Source organism: Hetaerina americana, unplaced genomic scaffold, assembly GCF_022747635.1.
Source record: "Hetaerina americana unplaced genomic scaffold, ioHetAmer1.1.p SCAF_12, whole genome shotgun sequence".
In the NCBI taxonomy this organism is placed as follows: Eukaryota; Metazoa; Arthropoda; class Insecta; order Odonata; family Calopterygidae; genus Hetaerina; species Hetaerina americana.
In genome coordinates, this window is record NW_027286292.1 from 25,719,124 (window position 1) to 25,738,724 (window position 19,601).

Consider the following 19,601-nt stretch of genomic DNA (forward strand, 5'->3'; position numbering starts at 1 on the left):
TCAATGATACAAATCCCCAACTCAATTTAGAAGCAATCATGTCTTCATGTGATGGAAGCACACCTGATCTGATATAATATTACCATCCTTGAGTGATATTCTGCCAAAACAAAAGGGGTAAAAAACATCATATTTTTACATTTTCTAATAGCCTAATCAAAATTGCCTCACTACAGCATTAAATTCTTTGTGTTACTCGAAAATAGTCATAACAAAATTTGATCAACTAATTAATAATGGACAGAAAAAGCTAGAACAATTCAGTAAATTGATGTTTAAATAAATTGAGCCAAATATATATCGGCTCTTGAAAATTTCTAATGTAAAATATGATCTTAAACAGTGAAAGATAAATTCTATTTGTTAATTTTTCCCTGAAATTTAATGCATGGGTACCAAGATTGTAAGAAACAAAGACTATGTGAGACCAAGTTTTAGGGAGGCATCCAGTTCAATCGAATATTTTCCCTGCATATAAAAAACATTAAAAACTAGATATGATTTTAAATGATTAAACTGGAAGTTTGCCCAGAAAGGTAAATCTATTTTTCCATGAGGCCTCCTCAAAATTTTTTAGGCTTCCCTGGTGAAATACTTGGTCTTCCATACTCATTATACACAAAAAATATCCTACTTAGAAAAACAGGCTAGCATCTAAAAAGCCATACAGCTTAAGAACTTTGCTTGGAGAATAACTTTACCTTGCAATTATTTCTTAACAACATTTGAACTTTATGTAAAATATGATAGGTATTTTATAGCCTAACAGAAATGTCCTTTCTGAAAATGGATCTAATTATTTTTCACCGAGACATTCGAACCTGAGGTCCATGAACAATCATTTTATTTTCATATTTTGTTATAAATTTATCAACATTAGAATCAATCACAGGCAAAGCATGGCCTCAAGCATTTAAAATACTAAATCCAAGCAATTGTACGTAAACCTTGTATATGGCTGAAAATCGCACTACTAATGCACTGAAAGTTCTAATTGATCACTTTAGATCACTCAGGGAAAATGCTAATCCAGAGATCATGATACTACATTTCTACTGTTCTTATTCCCATGAATGATATGTCATTTAAAGAAGGCCAACATAATGCATGAAAAACCGTTTTCCTTTATAGTGACAAAACACTGAGCATATACATAATGCATACAATAAAACAATATTATAAATGTAATTATGGCAGGGAGACCACCAATGTTCAAAGGGTTTTATGAAAGCTCAGACAGGACATTCAGTACACCCAATAACTAAGGTTAAAAACAAAATATGAACATGCACAACTGTTACATCTCCTTGTCATTCCACAGAAGCAATTGAACAAGTTGGCCCCCCAAGGCTGATTTTCCACATTTTATGAAGGTCAAATTGAAAAGGATCCAGTCTTATAAATTCACTTGTGTTGCTGCAAGGCTCCACTACACAATCAATGGAAACTCACTACAGAATTTTCCTGAGTTTTGACACATGTCACATTTCTTCCTCTTCAAAATGAAGCAGAAATAATGAGTCACACAAATAAAGTCTTACAGTCAATGACAGAAAAGATGATGCTCTTATGATCAGATTTTTTTTTTTCAGGGTATCAGGATAACTGACTGCTTGGTCCTCATAGCCAATGATGCACTCCGGCCAGACATCACAATGGTCATTTTATGCATCCAACACTGACACATCAATCAGTTACAAAAATGGGCAGACGAGAAGGAATTCATTCAACACAGTACAGGATTTCATCTACCAACAAAAAGCTGGACAATGCAGTCATCAAGATTTGCTTTTCTTAAGAGATGGCTTGTATTTTTTTACAAGATCAAGTTCAACATACCATCAATATTAAGTGCTGCATGCATGTGCATCTTGAAAAAACATAAACAGCCTCACACTGACATCTACACAAACACCTATGCTAGTTATTGGCAAGTCCAAGCTGTAGTTTGGACATTTGAGGAGCACCTGAATACACAAATTACATGGGAACACTTTAGTAGTACAATAAAATGAATTATACAGCATTACTATGTACTGTACACCTTATCCCCAGTACTCAAGTGCTTGAAGCTAGGGGTTTCTTTTTTCCAAGGAAACTGTACAAATTTACATTACGTCAAGCATCCCGTGCTTGTCCACTGGACAGGAACTGTGCTCTGAGCAGGGAAACTTGGTGCGAGAAGGAAACATGGAAGACATCAAATGATCAACATTCACTTTCAAAACTTAAAGTTCTTAGGGGGAGGATTTCCTGCAGGAACACAAGCAATGTAAAAGAGCATATTAACAAATGTGATAAAATCCTGATACTATAAGTAAACATTAAAGACAGTGTAACTTTTCACACATGGTAATCATTTTGCCATCAGAAAAACATCATCAAATGTGCGACTGCCCTTTTGCGTTAACTCCATGTTCCCTACTTCTGCATGAGACTGACTTCACACAACTATTTAACAAAGTCAAAAAGTCATGAGAAAAATCCTGCCGCAACTACTAAATCATGGAATTTGACTCTCGTAGGAAGGTGAAAATCATATCGAGCTGCACCAACAAGCCAAATATTTAGTATTTTCATAGGCAGTATGTCAGTCTAATGTAAAAAAAATATGATTGTTACCCAACTTCACACGCTTGCCATTCTACCAGAGGCACTTCAGGGATAGTTCGAATACACACTTCCTTAGCGAGCACTGGAAAAACTGTGTCATTCGACTTGGAGGTCTTCCTTTACAACACTGGTCTGGTACTGACTGACTTGTTATTGAGCAAAGAATTAATGTTCTGGGATTGTTTCTTACTTTGTTTTCTAACATCCCACTCCCTGTAACACCATTTCAATCTGCTTCATGGGACTTTTCTTAAGCAAAGGTCTTCCCAAGTTCACCATTTTTCGCCAACAGATAGTAAGCACTCACGCACACACACATCCTACACATCCATAAAGACCCATAAAGATAGGCATAGATCATCATGATGATTCCACTTAATAATGTAGAATCAGAAAGGATTCTTTTTTGCCATGAAAATCTGAAGCTTCCATGGATGAGACATAGCAAACCATGATTTATCAATCACTCCAGATTTACATCGACTAAAATTAGTTTTTGAGAAATTTCATCATTCTAACACACACATTTCCATATTCACATCCACTGACACTTATCATACACAATCATACACAAATACTCATAGAACATTGTCATCACGGCAGCACATTTGGTATGTGAGACTCAGAAGGGATGTTTCCTTGCTTACAGTCTGGGGCTATCATGGATTAGACTCAGCCGCCATGATATTATGAACTTGCTCCAGTTTATAGGCTAGTCTTTGCTTTTGAGAAAATTCATCCTCTTCTAAAGTCACAGTTAATTGTTCATTATATTTCATTGCATATGTGTACAACTCATGCAGAGCACAGTTTGTGTTGAATTCATTTGTATGTAGCTGAAAGGTAAAATTTTATAGCATTACATAGAATTCCAAATTGAATAGTGAAAGCATTGCCTTAAGTATTTTTACTAATTTCAAATGATTTACAAAATACCTACCCTAGACTCCTCTGCTAGCATGGCATTCATGTCCTGGTCTGAAATGGCTGACATTATCTTAATATCAGAGTAATATCTTTCAACCCACTCCTTGTACACTGGAATGTCCTTGGCATACAATAATTTTGAACTAGGCGAATCCTTGCCTGAAAAAATATAAGAATGTTTCATAAATGGGTGAAACGTAGTACTGGTAAGCATATTTTACTGAAAACATAAAAAATATCAACTTGATTACTAAAACTTGGCTATCTGAGCATTGGCCTTGATATATATTAATCATACTTTAAATCTATTGGTACATTATAAGAAAATCTCAAGCATGAAATTAACTGTTGATTCAATGGTACAGGAAGGACTTTTTGTGCAAGAGACAGACTAGGATACTTTTAAGTACATTTCATTGCAAAATGCATTGTGTATTACTCATGCATAAGATGACACTGAAATAAATAATGGCATTAGAGCAATTAAAAACTGTATCAAGTTCACTGGAATATTTTTAAAATGTCATTGACTGTAACAAACCTAATCTATGATCAGATGTAGAACAGGAGTCCATGAATGTCTGGGCAACCACAGATAAGCAGGAATCCACAATATTGGACTTGTGGATATCAAAAACAAAATTTGGATTTTTTATCAAATTAACCCAAAACCGTAGTGGCAGGCTGAAAATATAAAATTCAAGTTATTATCTCAGGAATAAAAAAATTGCTACTGTCGAAAACATATTGGTGAATTTACATAGAAATAATTTTGTAATCAATCACCTGTTACTTTTCCAGGTATGAACTACTTCTGGATCAGATATGCCATGATGCAATGCTTGATCATCCAAGAAATCAAACATGTATTTTATAGCCAGGGGCAAGGCACTCCCTCGGTGAGCAGTGCTGAATATTGTTTCAAAGAGATCATCTACGAACTTTTGTAAAGTACCCTGAAAAATAAAAGCACAATTTTTAGAACAAAAATCCTAATTAATTCAAAAACCCTTATGAGGAAATGGAGTTCAAGTGAATCTCTCTAGTTGCACAGATAAATGAACAATAATGAACAACCTCATGGGGCAAGAATAACCTTCTACAAATAGCAGGTAGAAACTTTTGAGGTTTTCAAAATTTTATGAGGATCCTCATTTTAGGTCATTCTTAGTCGTTATTTGCTTGCACATACGTAATAAACAGGTTATGAAAAATATTATGAAATATGAAAAAAGTAATTATTTACCTTAGTGGCAAGCAACCGTGTCAGGTAAATCTCAGACACCATTTTGTTGCCCCGTTCACCTTCCTTCTGGGCATCTGTGTCATGGTGTTTCACTAAGTGCCATACCTAAATTTTAATGAAAAAGTTAATTTCACCAATATAATAGAATTATTGAATACTAACATTTGGCACAAATGAAACTACACAAATAAAACTTAAATTGAAATCTAATACCATGATGTAACATTGAAATATATCTCACACTCTCATGGTTCCTTAAATTAGAGAGGATAGGAGCCAGATATTGAGAAAATATTTAATATTAATAACACAAGATATATCACAACTTTATGCAAACTATGTTCTCCTTTGCATCAAATTGAATTCTTTGATTTCCATGCAAATTATTGGCAAGCTGAAATGAGTTATTCCCAAAAGTTTTTATTTTTAATATTGCTATCAAAATTCAATTTGAATGTGAAATGTATCATTTTGAATAATGTATGAAACTCTACAACATTTTTTCCCAAAGGCACATGCATTTATGTTAAAATAAGTAAGAAACTATATAGCAAGCAAGTTTTTGGTCACACTATCTAAGTTGGATAGTAACCAAAGTCCACGTTGGATGGTATTCATTTTAAATTGCATGGTATAACTAGGTATTTTATGGCAGATACTAATAAGTACAACGTTCAAAGTATTCTCAGCTGTCACAATGGCCTATCAACATGAAATCAAATGCATAACCTATATAAGAAATAGGGCCAAGATATTATCAATAATGACTGATTTCAAGTAATAACTTATTTTAAAATAATCGCACTAACAATGTGAGTAAAACATGGTGTACAGCTGGTGCTAGATGAATATGAAGATGCAAAAATCACTTCATCCCTTGTCATGTGTTGAAATATAGTTTTCCATTTAAGAGATTGATTTGCATATTTTGGATAAACTATGATTCAGACAAACATGGAGCACATTTTCATGAATTAGGATTGATTCACCATATTTAGATGCAAGGATTTCTTCGCAGGAATATCAAATATCTAAGCTACCAGCAGTCTTAAGTAAGACCAGGTTTAGTATTATAGAACAGCGTTTCATAAGTTTCAGTGAATAAGTAAACGTTGATTTGAACTATGCATCACTAATTAATTCTCATGAAAATTGCATTTCAAATTCCTGACTGAACATAAGGAGTAAAAATAAATATTTGGGAGAGTTATCAGAATTAACTGAAGAGTTTTCTCGATCCAATATTCATAATTTGAATCAGGCAAACATGTCAGATGGCCAAGCTTGAAAATAATGTGTGTTCAAGGGATGAGTGGGAGCTCAAAACTTCCAAGTCTAATAATTCAAATATGTACTGGGTGCAGTACAAACATAAACACTACCAGGGCATGAGTGTGGGTACATCTCTGTAAAATATAGGTCCCAACAGCATTAGGTATGGTAGATCACCTTCTGGATGTTTTCATAAAATTTCATTCAAGGAACTGTTTTCAAACCTTGGTGATTCCATGAGCAAATTCCCTTCTGCAGAATTGGCTGTTGATGGTTAATAACTCTCTTAATTAATCTGTGAAAGCCTTTTTAATTTAAAAAAAATCTTTAGATGGGTGGTCAGTGAAGCCAGCAGAAGGCCCAAAAGATAGGAATTGACCATTAGTTAGAGTTCTGACAAAGAAAAGATCTAAATTTTATGCAGCATGCATAGAAGAATTTACAGGCAAATGACTGCGATCTACATGCTAGGAAATAGTAGAAAAATTTTAAATGTAAAAGCTGATTTTTCCAAAAAAAAAAAGAAAAATAATTGTTTCAATTTTACCAAACTAAATAAATAAGAGGCATATTTAAGCATTATGGAAGATCTCTAAGGGTACAGTTTGAATTATATGATGTAGTAAATACTCAATAAAAAAGGAGAATGTCAATGAATATCATTTCAATACATATTTGATCAGCTCATTTGGGTTAATATATTTGCTATAAACAGAAGGTTTTTCACATGGACAGATACTTAAATGATAGGCATGGGATATCATACTGATGACTATCATTTAAAAAAACTACATTGTACCCCTTTGCAACTGTTTGTACCACTGAAGGTGGACTTGACTGATTGATTTATAGGTCTACCATTGAAAGATACCAATCTGGATATGAGATTTAATTAAACTTCCAGAATATTCCAAATTTACTATTATGACTAATTAATACTACTACTTAATATTTAAACAAACATAAACAATGACATGCTTTATGGTTTTATCCACCTTTCTATAGAGATTCCAAAATGGAATGGAAAAAACATAGATTAATGTGAAAACCTAAAAAATATCCAACTCATACTGGTTAATTGATCGCAAAATTAAGACAACACAATACAAAATTTGGATGTTTCAAAGCGCATGCATTCTCAAAATAGAAATAGCATTTTTAATCACAAGAGTTATTTAAAAACATGGAATATGATAAGACAAAACACATATTATGCAAACTTGTACATACTTTTAAGCCTCCCTCATGATCATTATTTAGAGGTGAGGTGGCACGACTTAGTGGAGGACTTGCAGAACTAAATTTGGATAAGTTCAGTGTTTCATACTTGTGAGATTTATCGGTCTTTTCTGATAAAATTGATAGATTATAAATGGACGACTGTTTTGGGACTAGATTCAGTGAAGCTCCATCAGGTACCTGTAGAAAGAGAAGCAAACATTCATTATTATGACTTATACACATCTGCAATCAAACAGAAAAACATGTCCGAATTAAACCAATCTTACCCTGTAGTGATTCAAGGTATTTCTCTTCTTCCACTCTCCTTCAGTTTTGGTGGTTGTATCTTCATCATACAGAATTAATCGCCCTGATGTTCCTGTTCTCCATTCTACAACAAACCAAAGGGTTCAAAGTTAAGTCATATATTCATATAAAAATACAGCAGAACAGTCAAATAAAGGCAGAACAATTGCAAATGAATAAATCTTAGTAACTTACCAAGATCTAAATCATCCTTGCGAGGACGCTGGCTGTATGGTGTAGCACGATATATTGTATCTAGGGCTTTTTCCTTCACTTGGGATATTGTATCACAATCTAAGACCTTAACTGGTACATTCTCTGTTTGGGGATCTAGACCGCTCACAAATACAGTTTGCTGTGATATGGATACGTATACAGTCTGAAAAAAAGCAAAACTTGATTACACAAGCTCTACTTAACATGGAGGTTGGCCTCATTAGAATGAACAAATAAAAAATTATTTATTATGTTCATTAAGTTATTTGTTTCAGTCTTAAATTTATGAGATTCACATCAGAGAAAAAAGACCATCAGTTTTACTCACCATTGGCTTGAAATCTATAGATTGTCTGATAAGCTTTTCTTCACTCAAGGAATAACGAGCTTCACTGCTGACAGCATCAACTGGACCTTTGTCTACTTGCTGTTTCATTGCACGAAATAGCATGTAAAGAGGTTCCCCAGCACATTCCCTCAGGAACTTGTAGAGTAGGAATGTAAACCAAGCAGAAAGCATTTTCTCTGCAACACTCTCAGTCCTGTACAGCAAATATGATTGAACCACATTACTCCAAATTAATACTCTACATGTATGTTCTAAGTGAGCAATCCTCCACATAAATGAAATATGGAAGAACTTGGTAAATTAAAAATAAACAACATTGGTACAAAAGCTAAAACTGAATAATATTGTTAGAATCTAATGAATAGGAAAAAATAGTTGGTGCTCTTTAAAAAAACTCATGCTAATAGAAGACTGTTTATTTCTCACAATGGCCAATGAGTCAACAAAATAAATACCTAAATCTAAAACTGGGGAACTGGAAACGGATTAGATATAAAAATTTCCGAAAATATTGAATTCAATTGAAAAAAAAAATTGTAGAGAAAATTACTTTCTTTCTTGCCTTGGTGTGACAACGCTAGCCAAGTTTAAGTCAAATATTTCAGAACACATTTTCACTTTATCTCGAGTGAAAACATGACAGACAAACTTATGGATAAAAAAGTAAACAATAACTGCCTTACCTCCTTAATAGCAACTTGGGATGACTTTTTCCTTCCATACACTTCTCAATCAGTTCAGCTAACAAGGTTTTCAAAATGTCTGTACAATATTCCATCTTACTTTGTAATGTGACCATTATTAATGATGCAACATTTACCCTATTAAATGAAGACAATGAAATTCAATATTAGCTGAGTTAAGTAACCATTCAATTCTATGATTATTCTCAGTTCAAAAACTCCTTTAAAACAAACATGAATTTAAATGTTAATATAAAAATCCTATTACCTGTCTCTCATGGAAAAATAGCGATTGCTTTCTAAAGTCCTGATAAATAGAAGAAGAAATGTCTTGTTCATTATCAATTGGCCGAATAAGCGTAGTCCTTTATCCTTGTGCAAGAGTTCTGGACGTTCCCACTGGAGAACAGCATGCTCTTCCATATTAGGGAATAAGATCTTCATTGCATATGTACGATAGTCCAAGAAAGGTATTCCACCAGAGGTCAAATCACCAGTCAAGTCTGTCATCTCAGTCTGTAGCTCTGCAAATGCTGCAAAGTATAAAACATACAAATGAGCAGTCAGAACCAAATGAATCATAATATTGTTTTCAAATCATCACTACCACCATGGTTACAACTAGGAAATATTTTCTTATCCCACGGCTTGAACTGAAATTTTAATCTACTTTGAAGAAAAAAATGTGGTGCAATAACCAAAGGGTATGACCCCATGAGCAGATTGGATGAATTATTTTTATTGTTTATTTATACTTTGAAATGCTCCTTGACACATTTAATACACTGGATTTTAATTATCTGCTATTTAATTCCTTACCAAGAGAGAAAACTATTTGGTTATTACTGAATCAATAATGTCAATTTTATGGAAGAGAAGATATAGATAATGAAAAAACTCATAAAATTAATGAGGGAATTTGCCAAGCTTGATGTATCAATATATATTTTTTGGTAAGTCTGATACTGTATGAAGATATTCACATAATGGTATACAGTTTAGCTTTTAAATTCTGGCAATGTTTTTAGAAGAATAAATTAAAATTTCTAGTATTGCATATATAATTTACTCAAGAGTCATTATCACACTCTCTCCAAAAGACGATTCAACAGCTGGCCAGAAGATAGTTTTTCTTAACAGCTAGAAAACTATCATAATTATTAATTCTAGAAAGTATTGTTTGATTGATTTTATTAAGGAAAGAGCTGAAAATTACAATTTTTGCTATGCAAATTCATATAAAAAAATTAACAATTGGGTTTGGCATAACTGAATGGCAATTCACCTACTAGCATCATCTGACCTTCAAGTACACAGCCAGAAATACACCTTAATCCATTATTCAAATAATAATTGGGAATCAGGAAATAGAAAAATTCTTAGGTCAATTGCTTATATTTACTATGTGAAATATCTATCTATAGATGAGTCTCAACTTTTTTACTTTTACGCAAAGTACGAGTATCTATCCCCTCTAGAATAAATTATAATTAAGTTAGGGATGACCCATCATGCATACAATCAATTCTACATATAGGCATGTAGTTACATGCAAAATTGTGATAGAACACTGTCAGGATACATAATTGCAGAATCAAGGCAGTTAGAAAAACATTATAACAGAAATATTAGATATTTAAGATAATTATATTGAAATAAAATCTCATGAAATTTCCATGTTTTTACTGAAACAACTTCATGGCCTCTGTATTACACATACATAGCGTGTAGTTTTTCAAGGTCTGCCACACAGGTATGTGTGCAAAACAATGGAGTTATATTTACACTGGAGAGATTAAATTATCATAGATTTTGAAAACATTCTCCAGTGTAAACTATTCTCCATCAAGAATGTTTCCTCAGCCAATTGTGCAATGCTAGCTTGTTCAAGTACTCACTCATTGGCAGGAAAATTATAAATTTTTACACATACATATGTATATGTATGCATATATTTCAAGAGACTCCATTAGGATAAACTCTCTAGATTATGTAGGCAAGTACAATGAACTGGAAATTCATACTGACTAAGGCTAAAAAAATTATATTAATGCCAGTAAATGCATTTTAAATTCGCAAAAAACCATAGATTACCATTCAAGGCATTTTCTTAGTATGTTAGTGATGTGTGTATACTAGTTGAAATTTTATGGCATATGAGCAGAAACCAGCTTTTGGTCTGGGCAAGTCAATTTAGATGAAATGCATCTAAAAGAGGTTGCAGGCGTGATCATCTAAGACATTTTAGGAATTATTTATTTATAACAGCTGGCCTTGAGTGAGGAGTCCATTTGGTCCAGGTGATGAAATATAGCTGTTCCTTAATTACATAGCAAAGTGTGCCTCTATTGGTCACCCGGTAGAAGTAGGGCAAGGAAAATTATCTAAGTTACTTTTCCTTCCTGTCTATGACTCCTCCCTGACCATACTTTCTTCTTCACTCAGTTCCATTCTATTCATCAAGTAGTCACAATGTTTCAACCAAGTTATATGTACTCAATACTATTTAATTTATTGTATGCTACCGATTTTATTTGGATGCCATTAATACTAGGTGATATCTTGCCTCATATTTTGCTAAAAAACACCAGGATGATTTAAGAACAATTACTATACCATAACCACACTCCAATGGTTCAATGAAATCAATCCAATGGAAGTGGGAAAGAAATTCGTAAAGAAGGAATGTCGGCAAAAAAGACTAGTATACAGTAATATAGAGTAGGCCACATTTAGCCAAAGAGATATGCACTTTTTTAATGCTGTTGTCAATGATAGTGATATTTAAGAATGATGATGAATTCTGAATTACCTTCTTTACACTCTGCAGCAACTCGCAATTCCAAGATGTCCATCTGCTCTTGCATGTTCTTGAGCACACGATTGCTTTCAGTAGACTTCCTTCGATAAGCAATAAGGAATGCAATGAATATGAGAACCAGAATAACAATGCCCACAATGGCACCAATAAGAGCAGGCCTAGTGAGGGGCCCATTTAGTCCAGCTGGTGAAGCATAGCTCAGTTTCCCAATCACATAGCGAAGTGTACCTCCGACAATCACCTAATTGAATTTGGGTATACAAAAATTGAGTCATGATTAGTTATATATACAGCACTCAACAAAAACAACCAAGGAATGAATATCAATGAAGTAAAATGAACACATATATCCTACCACTACTTCTGGCAGTTCTTCTGGTATAGGTGTTCCATCAAGACCCAATGCAGGTGGCTGAGTTACAGGTGGCCTACAAGTTAGCTGTTGTCGTGACAAGGATGTTACGTTGCAAAAGCTATTTCCAATTTGAACTACCACATCAGATTCCTGGCAGGCCCGATCCAAATGCTGACCCTGTGAGAAAAGGAGAAAAAATTCATACGGTAATCCAGTATTTTCAATTTATTACATACCAAACAAGTTCAGTATCTAGAGAATCATCTGATTTAGTACACTATTAATCAGTAAGTTAAATAGAGCATGAGATCCAGTAAAATGCTCGGAATTAATGTTTCAAAGTGGCTTAAATACTTTGTAGTATAAGATGTCATGACACTATTACTGGCAGCCTCAGCACCCTGTTCTATTTTAAAACCAAAGTGTAAATTTAGTAAGTCACTAGGGGAGGCAACCATAAATTAGGTAATTTGCAATCAAAGTTTCAATTTGATGCTGGACTGCAAAATGGTGATTTTGTTAAAAATCTGAAAATCCTACAAGGGTTCCGATTTTTTGCATCACTCTATTCATGCTATCATATAACTAAAATCTAGATTAACTCATGAATAACAATGATATCAACCCATTTGGGTTGGATTCATCTAAAATTTACATTAATAATTTTACATATTTAAATTTCCGCCTTCAGGATTCAAATTAGGAAATTTCAAGGTATGATATAAATCATTCCCTATCCCATATACAGACAGAGTCCCGGGAAGTTTTCCAATACCTCGGCAATACTTCTCCACCACTCACCTGGCCTTGATGGTCTCAACCCTAGATTAATTTGCAATTGTGCTTCATCCTAGTTCAATCACTGTTTTTCCATAGGAACCTTCACTCCTCAATGGAAATGTGCCAATATCATTCTGACACATAAAACAGGTCCCAAGAATGATGTTTCAAACTATCACTCAATCTAATTGCTGCCAATCCTGTCTTCCGTTTGTGAGCATATTATTCTCCACAGGATTTATTATTTCACCTCTCCCTTTTTATCTTCCCAGCAACATGGTTTCCTCCCAGGAAGACCATGCCTGACAAATCTTTCTGTCTTTCAGCACCACACCGTCATGGCAATAGACAAATCAAGTCAACTTGATGCCATCTACCTTGACTTCTTCAAGGCTTTCAACACCCTCCATCAACTCCTCCTTCATAAAATTGGCCAACAGTTTGGCATGCATTATATGTTCTTCAGCCTTCTTTCTGGCTTTCTCACCAATAGAACCCAGTGCGTGATACTCTTGGATGCTTCTTCCTCTTGGTGTCCTGTGATGTCTGGAATTCCCCAGAGCAGTGTCATTGTGCCATATCTTTTCAATTTATTCATTAATGACCTCCCTTCCCAGTCATTTCCTCCCAAGTTCATATCCTTCTCTATGCAGATGATTGCAAGATTTATAAGCAAATTAATAATACTTCTGATGGTATTCACCTTCAACTTGCCTTCAATCAAATTTCCCTATGGTGTGATACCTGGAAGCTTAACTTAAACCCTGGAAAATTCAGCATGATGACTCTTTCCCTGAAAAAAACCCCTGACATTCAACTACATTATTAACTCAACTCCCTTAAACAGAGTAACAACTACAAAAGACCTAGGCATTTTGGCTGACTAAAAACTAAACTACTCTAACCACATTCAGACAGTAAAAAAATAAAGCAATGTCCCTATTAGGCTTTCTTTACCAATTCACAGAGGTTAAAGATCCAATAGCACTCCATTTGTACTTCTCAATAATTGTCCTTCCCATAGTATCATACTTCTCCCCAATTTGGTCCACCTAGGCCTCAACTAGCCTAAAATCCCTCGATTGCATCTCTCACTTCTTTGCCAAAATAGTAAAACACCAAGTCCCACATTTCCTCAATGTGTCCTCAAATGCTGTTCTGTCTTCTTCATCTATTTCTAACCACCAAAACTGCAGACTTAAAGCTGATTTAAAACTTCTGCACAACGCCCTAAACTCGGCTATTGATTGTCCCGAACTGCTCTCTCCCTTCAACTTCAGGGTACTAACTCGATCCACCAGCACCCACTCCCTACTCCATCTTCCTTTTCCAAGAATATCTCTCACTAAGCGCTCACCTTTATTTCAGCTCTCCTTCCTTCTAAATTCACTCCCTCACACTTTTGATACTTTTTACTTATCATGTAACAATTTCACCACCCAAAATTTATCCCAGCTGTCAACAAATTAAATATTTCTCCCATCCATGTTTGGTTCTCGTAGTTTATTGTTATGCTGTCATTGTATTTCGTCCTCTTTCATGTTTTCGTTATATTTTTCACTGTAAATTGGTACAACTGATGTAGAAGAACAATGTTTTAAATAAATAAATAATGGTGCAGCAAATGCATACTTGAACTGTATTTCACAGTGGTGAATACAGCAGTTACTAGAGGGAAAATTGGCTTAAACAATTCTCAAGCATTGTCAAAGGTAATGAAAAGTGGGCACATGCTTACAACTCTGAAATAAAAGGGCATACTAGCCTCTGGAAAAGTTCAATAAGCTGATGGCCAAAGAAGTTAAGCCAGGTAAAAAGCATCATCAGGTTGATGTCGGTTTAATTATTTAGACCAGAAGGGAACTGTTTGCAAGATGCTTACTCTACCTGGACAATATTTTTGGCTGGGTTTCAGTTTTGAAGAGTTGTTAAATTTTATCATAACTGGTACAAGTTTGATGAGAAATAATATTAAACAAGACAGAAGTCATGAAATTTTAGCTAGGTGATGTCACATGGGCTGGGAAAATTATATGACACAAAGAGTTTATAAGGTCATAAAATAAATCCCTATAAAATAAAAACTCACATTTATGGTCAGGTAATCACTCTTGTAGTATTTCACCTCCTCATCAAATGGCTCGTAAACAGGATTAGGATACATTAGGAACGAACTATATCCATCCTGAAGTGATAGATTCCTCACTCCGGTCACATTATCCATGCGGAAACCATATTCCAAAGATCGAGGTCTCTCTGCATCAAGCAGGGAGTCCTGAATGTCTATGCGGGGTGACCTACACGCCATATTGGAATTGCTGAGAACAACGCATTGCTGTAAGTGAAAAAAATCGGATTAGTAACAATCCATTATTTAGGGCTCATACCTAAATACTCTTTCCATTTCTGAACATATCTTGCTTTCAATTTCAATCAAGAATCTCATTATTTCTATTTTATTAGGAGTCATTATCACCTCACATTTACCACAGCAACCATTCACAATCAATGTACATGAACGATTTATGAATTTATAATTATATGATCACAATAATGAACACCATAAAAAAGTTTTATTTTTTATACTTACACTAGTGTACATTTTATCCTCATAGTATACATACATCTGAGGATTTTGTATGTACACCAAGTTCTTCCCCGAAACTGATATTTTAATCCCACCAGCTGGAATACCTTTCGGAATCTTAATCTGAAATGAACAAGAAACATAAAGAGGTTTCAGTGACAGCATAAGACATTCCAATGATTTACAATTTCAGAATGCACTCAAATATACACATTTTTCATCTAGATCCAGATGGTACTGAATTGTAGCTAAAAACTAGTTGGCAATAGAAATTCTGCAGAAATGCTTCTTCCGTTTTTAATACACATTTTTAACTGACATTAATGTTACTGTACCTTAATAAGATTATAGACATCTTTTTAGGAATATAATGTATCTCAATGAAATATCAAACCTTGACAAATAATGCAGTATTGTCTGCATTCATAGGCAGAGGATTACAAATCATAGGACTTACAAAGATTGAGCTGATAAAAAAATGTTTAATAGTTAGAATTAAACTATTAAACATTAATTATATATATATATATATATATATATATATATATATATATATATAAACTAAATTAATGTCTTGGTACCAGTATTAAAATTTTTAGTTTCTGGTGGACTGTGTCATAATAATCAAATACACTTCATGAACTATATAAAAATTTAGGTAATTAACAAGCTCTTTGCGGTTTAAGACACTACTGTTATTTACTACATTAACCCTTCTTTAATCAAGCTGTTTTGACTCATATTTTAGGCATTTAATGTAGTGAATTACTATGAAAGTAAATTATGATATAAAGAAGTTGGCTCAAATTCAGAATAAATTCATCACACAGAAGAAATGCTTCATTTTCTCTAAAAATATGGTAAACATAATGATTATTTACCTGTCCAGCGACTCCAGATTCAGCAAACTCAATTGTTGGGTCCTTAACATACTCAAAAAGCTCTTTGTCAAAAAACCTATCACCCTTATCAAACTTCATTCTTAGCTTCCCACTTCTGGGTCTGTCTGATGCACTAGTTATGCACACAGCATCTTCTGGGCTTGTGCTAGAGGATGAAAGGATTGAGATATAAGAATATGTCAACATTTACATAGAGATTCAAGAAGCTTAACAATGAAGTTAGTTAACATTAAGTAAATATGAATTAGACACTTCAAATTTATAAAAAAATGAATGATTACCTAATGATATCACAAGGGAGATCATCGATGAATGCCTGAATGCGGCTTCCAGCATTCATATACTTTCCTGAGATCTTCAAGGTGGTTCCACCAGAACGAGGACCAAATTTAGGATGAATTGACTCAATCACTGGATCAACAAACTCATAATTCTGTTTGGATTCTCCTCTAAAATCTTCAACCCTAACAATGACAGGACCACGTCTAGGTTCGATGGTTCCAGGGCCATCAACACGACAAACTATTTGCTTGGTTTTTATGTACAAGCTCTGATATGGCTCACAAGGAATACCAGCAACATTGACACCACCGTATATGTCTTGAAAAGTTTTCCCAAGGTTAATTCCCCTGATTGTTATATTTGTACCGCCTTCCCATGGTCCAAGCTGTGGCTCAAAAGCATGAACTTCTGGATTTGGGCATGTCTGATTACGATTTAGCCAGACCCCAGAGCCTTTGTCACATTGATCCTTCACCTCACAGCGATCTGAACTCTGGCACCAGCCACAACCGTACTTCTCGGCCAAGGCTAAACACATGCCACAATTATCTGCCATGTCCCGACACCGGTAAATAACCACTGAAAATAAAAATGAAGAAATTATATATAATTAATGTGGTGTATTTTTTGAGCCTAAAGCTTGGATAATTTTAAATGAAAATACTTGAATAAAAGACAAATAATACAACCAGTACTGAAGCTTGACAAGAGACTTTCACTCACCATGTATGTTGTCGGGATTGTCCAGTGGTTTTGAGCCTCCCCAAATGACAGCAAATGTGGCAGTGATATTGGGAGCCCGGGAGGTATATGAGAATTCCATAGCGTCACAATATATTGTGTCACCAAGGAGTTGAGCATTAACACTGGTTACTCTTCCTTCAATGTTGAACTGGCACACAAAACGTGTCTGGACAATGAACTGCTGCTCAAATACAAAAGAGAGACGATTTAGAAAAAATACAGTCTTTTTCTCAACAAATGAAAGTGGCTGAAAACATCATTTTAAAAATGCTGTATTTCTTTTGCCAAGCTGTAGAAGAAACGGCTATGCTTACATGAATTTCATCAAACTCTCGAAAAAATTACTTATTTTCACCTCGTGTGAAGTTTTAGAATTAAAATATTTGAAATCCCCATTTTGGGAATATTTTTGGAAACATCACACATTACACTACACTTAACATAATTTCAAAGAGCTTTGCATCTCTAGATTTTGCAACTTACCCCTATGATATGAACTTTGACCTTGATGCCCTTCTTAATTCCAGATGATACAAGAATCTCTGTCGAACCTCCAGCAGTTGCATTAATGGTTGGACAGAATCCAGGTCCACTGCGGTAGCTAGGTCCAATCCTCTGCAAATATTTAACGCATTTGTCATAAACATTTTAAACAATTTTAAAGTAATTCCAACCGAAGAAATATCAGAAACCTGCATTTTATGGACTAGGCATGGTCAAAACTAAGTATACAAAAATGAATTGATGCATTAATGGTGAATTTTCCATGAGCTGGCAGTACGGAATAAGAGCACTTACACTGACGCCAGTGACCAGAATGTCATTGCGGCAATTTTCTGCGGTGTCGTGAGTACAACGATGACCGTCAACACACCAATCGCACGGGAATGAGGACGAAACACACTGCGTGCAGGAACTATAGGTGTTGCAGTCGAAGAACGTGAAGTTTGTTGCAACGAAGTCTGGACCTGAAGTCATCCTCACGGACAGCTTGGCAGTGAAGTGATCTGGAATGATAGGAAACGAACGATTCAATGCCCAATAGTGAAGATCACTAGATTTGATCAAAATGGTAAAATTCAAAATGTGAATTTTTTAAGCAAAGGAAACTTTGGTTATAGTTCCACGTCTTACAGTGAGAAGACAAACTAAAACCGCCGAGTCGAGGCGACAATTTTGCTGTAGTCTCCAGACAAAACAAAAACAAACTTCGGTGAAGCCTTTAAGAGATGCTTCGAAATACATCTGTTCACCTTTACCTTTTTACGGCGATAGCAGAAGATTTAAAGATACGATATAAAGATAGATATAAAGCTACGAAAAATGCTTATTTTACTTAAGACTTCTCATCTTCCGACACAAATACATTATAAAATATCTTTCCGTGATAAAAAGAATGAGGGTTCAAATGTGAACAAGCCATAGTTGATATGCTGACAGTTGAGAAGCCAACCGCCGTCCCGTCGAACGTCTTGCTTAATTCTTTTGAGGAAGCCAATAATAGGATCCAAACCCTTTTACCGGTAAATACTACATAGATCGAACGATTTTCTAAAGGCCCTTTCAGGGACAGCGTTTTAATGCGCATTCAAACGAATGCATCGACTTTCTTTGACCACAGATTCGTGGAAAAATCACAGAAAAGAGTATCTTTTTACATTTTGTTCACGCATGCATACAAAGTCTACCATGAATACTTCTTTGAGACCATTTCTCAAGGTAAGAAGGCTAAAGCACTTTTAATACCTCGTGTATAACAGCCCAGGAAGCTTATTAGTAAAGCCTTAGAATAAGCTTTTTTCATTTTAGGGATCGATATTTTTAATTTCCTTATTCAATTATATATGCATACGCAAATCATTTTTTTATCAAAGATTTGAGGAAATGAACTCGGATAGGAAAAATGATTTTGCGTGCAAAAGCCATATTGAAGTCTATGCAAATGACTACGAAAATTGAATAAGATAAAAGAACTCTAAGACAATATTTTCATTGCGCTCGAGTTCTTTTATCTTGCAATACTATAAAGTAATAGCATACAAAATTGGTTTTACACAGCATTTTCAGTCCCGATAAAACCTAAATTTAATCATCAAAATTGAATTGATTAGAGCCAAGTCTTAAAGATTTGACATAGTTTTGGTTTACATTTCCAAACGATATCACATTGCCAATTTCAATACGTATCAGATTAACTGCACGGCCTGATTTGGCAGACAGCCAGACGATTTATTTACAAGTGGTAATTGCGGCACACAATATATTATCCAACCTGTTACACTACTTTGCTCAATCGG

At 34.5% G+C, this 19,601-nt stretch overlaps 1 protein-coding gene across 1 annotated transcript in view; it reads right to left on the reverse strand.

Moving 5' to 3' along the window:
* Positions 1 to 1,104: 1,104 nt before the first annotated feature.
* Positions 1,105 to 19,601, reverse strand: part of PlexA (plexin A) — a 527,983-nt gene continuing 509,486 nt past the window's right edge. The window contains exons 8-27 of the mRNA XM_071582795.1: positions 18,103 to 18,311; positions 17,788 to 17,919; positions 17,284 to 17,485; positions 16,560 to 17,139; positions 16,258 to 16,423; positions 15,380 to 15,499; positions 14,879 to 15,124; positions 12,010 to 12,186; positions 11,646 to 11,895; positions 9,102 to 9,366; positions 8,834 to 8,971; positions 8,130 to 8,343; positions 7,781 to 7,964; positions 7,567 to 7,670; positions 7,289 to 7,477; positions 4,787 to 4,891; positions 4,327 to 4,496; positions 4,082 to 4,224; positions 3,554 to 3,699; positions 1,105 to 3,449 (exon numbers count right to left, since the gene is read on the reverse strand). Coding sequence (XP_071438896.1) covers positions 3,273 to 3,449; positions 3,554 to 3,699; positions 4,082 to 4,224; positions 4,327 to 4,496; positions 4,787 to 4,891; positions 7,289 to 7,477; positions 7,567 to 7,670; positions 7,781 to 7,964; positions 8,130 to 8,343; positions 8,834 to 8,971; positions 9,102 to 9,366; positions 11,646 to 11,895; positions 12,010 to 12,186; positions 14,879 to 15,124; positions 15,380 to 15,499; positions 16,258 to 16,423; positions 16,560 to 17,139; positions 17,284 to 17,485; positions 17,788 to 17,919; positions 18,103 to 18,311 — 3,917 coding nt within the window. The 3' untranslated portion in view covers positions 1,105 to 3,272. The remainder of the gene's footprint in view (positions 3,450 to 3,553; positions 3,700 to 4,081; positions 4,225 to 4,326; positions 4,497 to 4,786; positions 4,892 to 7,288; positions 7,478 to 7,566; positions 7,671 to 7,780; positions 7,965 to 8,129; positions 8,344 to 8,833; positions 8,972 to 9,101; positions 9,367 to 11,645; positions 11,896 to 12,009; positions 12,187 to 14,878; positions 15,125 to 15,379; positions 15,500 to 16,257; positions 16,424 to 16,559; positions 17,140 to 17,283; positions 17,486 to 17,787; positions 17,920 to 18,102; positions 18,312 to 19,601) is intronic.